This window comes from Nuphar pumila, chromosome 14 (genome assembly GCF_984573655.1).
Source record: "Nuphar pumila chromosome 14, dmNupPumi1.hap1.1, whole genome shotgun sequence".
In the NCBI taxonomy this organism is placed as follows: Eukaryota; Viridiplantae; Streptophyta; class Magnoliopsida; order Nymphaeales; family Nymphaeaceae; genus Nuphar; species Nuphar pumila.
In genome coordinates, this window is record NC_143262.1 from 26,516,423 (window position 1) to 26,519,256 (window position 2,834).

Genomic DNA, 2,834 nt, shown 5'->3' on the forward strand with positions numbered 1-2,834 from the left:
TCGATGTCGATTGAATATAAGATGAAACCCATCCTATTTCAAATGATGAGATCCATATTCCATTATAAAACCCGGTCCACATGGGCGGGTATTTTATCACATTAAGTGGTCTATTTTGTCATTTTATCAACAGATGGTGGTCGTAAAAAAATGACGTGTGGGGATAGTTTTGGAATTTCGGGGTTAGTTTCCTGCTAGAGAGGTCCGGCGTTCGGTCGTATAAATATATGCTCCAGAGTTTCCTGCCTCCTCCACAAAGTGCGTGCTGCGTGGTGGTGTTTCCGTTGCTCTGGAGAAGGATCGAAGTTTTCTGTGTGCTTAGACTTTAGGGTTTCTCGACGCAGAAGCCTGACTCTCGATCTCCATCGAGGGCTGTCTCGCAGATCGGACCGTCCGGTTTTCTAGGGTTAGGGTTTTCCGAGAGAGGGGGGCAGATTTCTAGGGTTTGAGTCAGAGAATGGCTTTGGAGTGGGTGGTCTTGGGGTACGCGGCCGGAGCGGAGGCGATCATGCTGCTGCTCTTGACGTTTCCTGGGCTCGATCGCCTCCGGAAGGGTCTGGTCGCCGTCACCAGGAACGCGCTGAAGCCGCTTCTCTTCGTCGTCCCCTTCTGCCTTTTTCTCCTGATGGACATATACTGGAAGTACGAGATGAGGCCGACTTGCGACGGCCCGTTGTGCAGCCCCTCCGAGCACCTCCGCCACCAGAAGTCGATCATGAAGAGCCAGCGGAACGCGCTCCTGATCGCCGCCGCGCTCCTCTTCTACTGGCTACTGTTCGCCGTCACGAATCTCGTCGTCCGGATCGAGAAGCTCAGTCAGAGGGTGGAGAAGCTCAAGAATCAGGATTGAGTGAAAGATAAGGCTCTGTCCTTTCCTTTCCAGATCTATTTTAGTTCTAAGTTTACGCACTCTTTCTTCTCTTGTTTTTTTTACCCTTTTTGGAGGGGATGAAGTTGTTTGTTGGACGAACAGTGATTTTATGTACCTGGAGATAATCCTTTTGCTTTGAATGTATTCATCTTGTCTCTGTTAGTTATCTTTCTCGTCTGATTATGGGCATTCTGTTTGGATGATGCTGGCATTTTATTTGAGGAATCCCTGTTTCTCTTCGGGAGATTTAATGGATGAATAAAACGTTTGAGTTGATTGTTTTGTATATCAATTACATATGATGTATGAATGAGCATTGTTGCGATTTGTTTTCTGTTCGGAGGAAAAACGCATATTTTAACATATAATTGTTAATCAAGTGCATAGAAGTGAAAAAAAGGTTCAATATTTAAATGATAAATGGTACTGTAAGAACTTTGCTTCAGCTGGAGAAGAATCGTATGGATTTCGCCAAGGATTCTCTCTCTTGTTGCCATCTCCCTGTGACAGTGCTGGTAGAGAGTCAATCATGCTTTTTGTGCAGCATCAAGTGTCCTTGAGTCCTCCTCCTTGGCTCAAGTCATGTGAATAACAAAGGAAAGCTCTGATTAGCAACACTGAATGCCCCGACTTGTCTGTGCAAATGTTTAAATCTAGCTGGTGTATGTATCAAAGAGCGAAATAAAGAAAAAACATGAGTATTGGGCAACTAAGGCCTGTTTGGATTCCTTGCATTAATATGAAAATACCATTTCTATGTGTTGCCAAGTGGTTTTGCCAAAATCTAGTGTGGGGATTGAGTTGTCAACATCACCCTCTTTTGAATGACATTGACCTTTGGCGATGGGGCTGCCATCTCCATTCCCAATGCATTGTTTTGGAACTCTACTGCTCCCAAACATACGAAAGCATGAGAGCACTGGGGGAAACTACAACATCTTCAACTCATGGCTCCCAAAAAGGCCCTAAAAGGCAATGGGGAGAGAAGACTGCATGGCGGAGAGATGCTCATGTTAAAGTAGATGTATGTAATAGCAGAGAAGAGTCAACTTAGAAATGAACATATTAGAATGCTTCCAGTAGAAATTAAGGGGCATTCCTGGGATGGTCTTGGATATGTCATACAGATGATTTTCACATCACTGGTGAAAAGGTGAAACGCGTGCAGGTGGGGATTAGGAAAAGCCTAAGTGAATCTCGTTAGATGCCAGGGCCTACAACTGCCTTAGTGTAATAGCTTGTTGAACTACATAGAGATGATGAGCCAATGAAAATTAGGAGGACAATTAGAGGTAGCCAAATAGCAAATTTTGTATTGACAAAGCACTATATCTATAATAAAACCAAATGTTTTTGTTGATGAATTCTTCAAAAGTTATCAAACCAACGTAACCTTGATCAAGGTCCTTCCGAAGGGTAAGAATGTGCAGAAATCTTCTTATAAGTGTGCCCTTGGAGTCAAGAAAAGCTTGTATTTTATGCATGTATTTTCAGTTTGAGTGAAGGTACTCTGTCATAACAGATGAGTATTATTGTGGCTACTTTAGAAAGTTTTATGACCAACAGAAATATGAGTGTTTAAAAGACAATTATCATACATCTGGATTATTGAAATATGTGTTTTCTTATGTGGCAGTTATGCTAAGTATTGTTCAGACAAATAAAGAATCTCCGTGTTTCTACTAGTGTAGCGGCCTCAAGCAGTGTTGGTCCCATTGTCTTTGAGGCTCAAAGGGAACATGCACATGTTTAATAGAACATAGTGTGAACGAAGACTATGCATGGGCATTTCTGTAGGCATAAGTTTTCGAATCATAGTTGGCAAACCCGGTGAGTCGACTAGGGAATCGCCCGAGTCGACCCGGATCTGACCCAACTGGGTCATGATTCACGACTGTCGATCCAACCCATTAAATATTTTTTTCATGTATTTTATTATTTTAATGCATAATTCTTATATAAA

At 42.7% G+C, this 2,834-nt stretch overlaps 1 protein-coding gene across 1 annotated transcript; it reads left to right on the top strand.

Annotated features, from left to right (window-relative positions):
- The first annotated feature begins 253 nt into the window (after positions 1-253).
- Positions 254-1,033, top strand: LOC149816669 (uncharacterized). The gene has a single exon (XM_089986855.1). The coding sequence runs from the start codon at positions 458-460 to the stop codon at positions 848-850; it is 393 nt and encodes a 130-aa protein (XP_089842981.1). The 5' UTR covers positions 254-457; the 3' UTR covers positions 851-1,033.
- Positions 1,034-2,834: the final 1,801 nt, after the last annotated feature.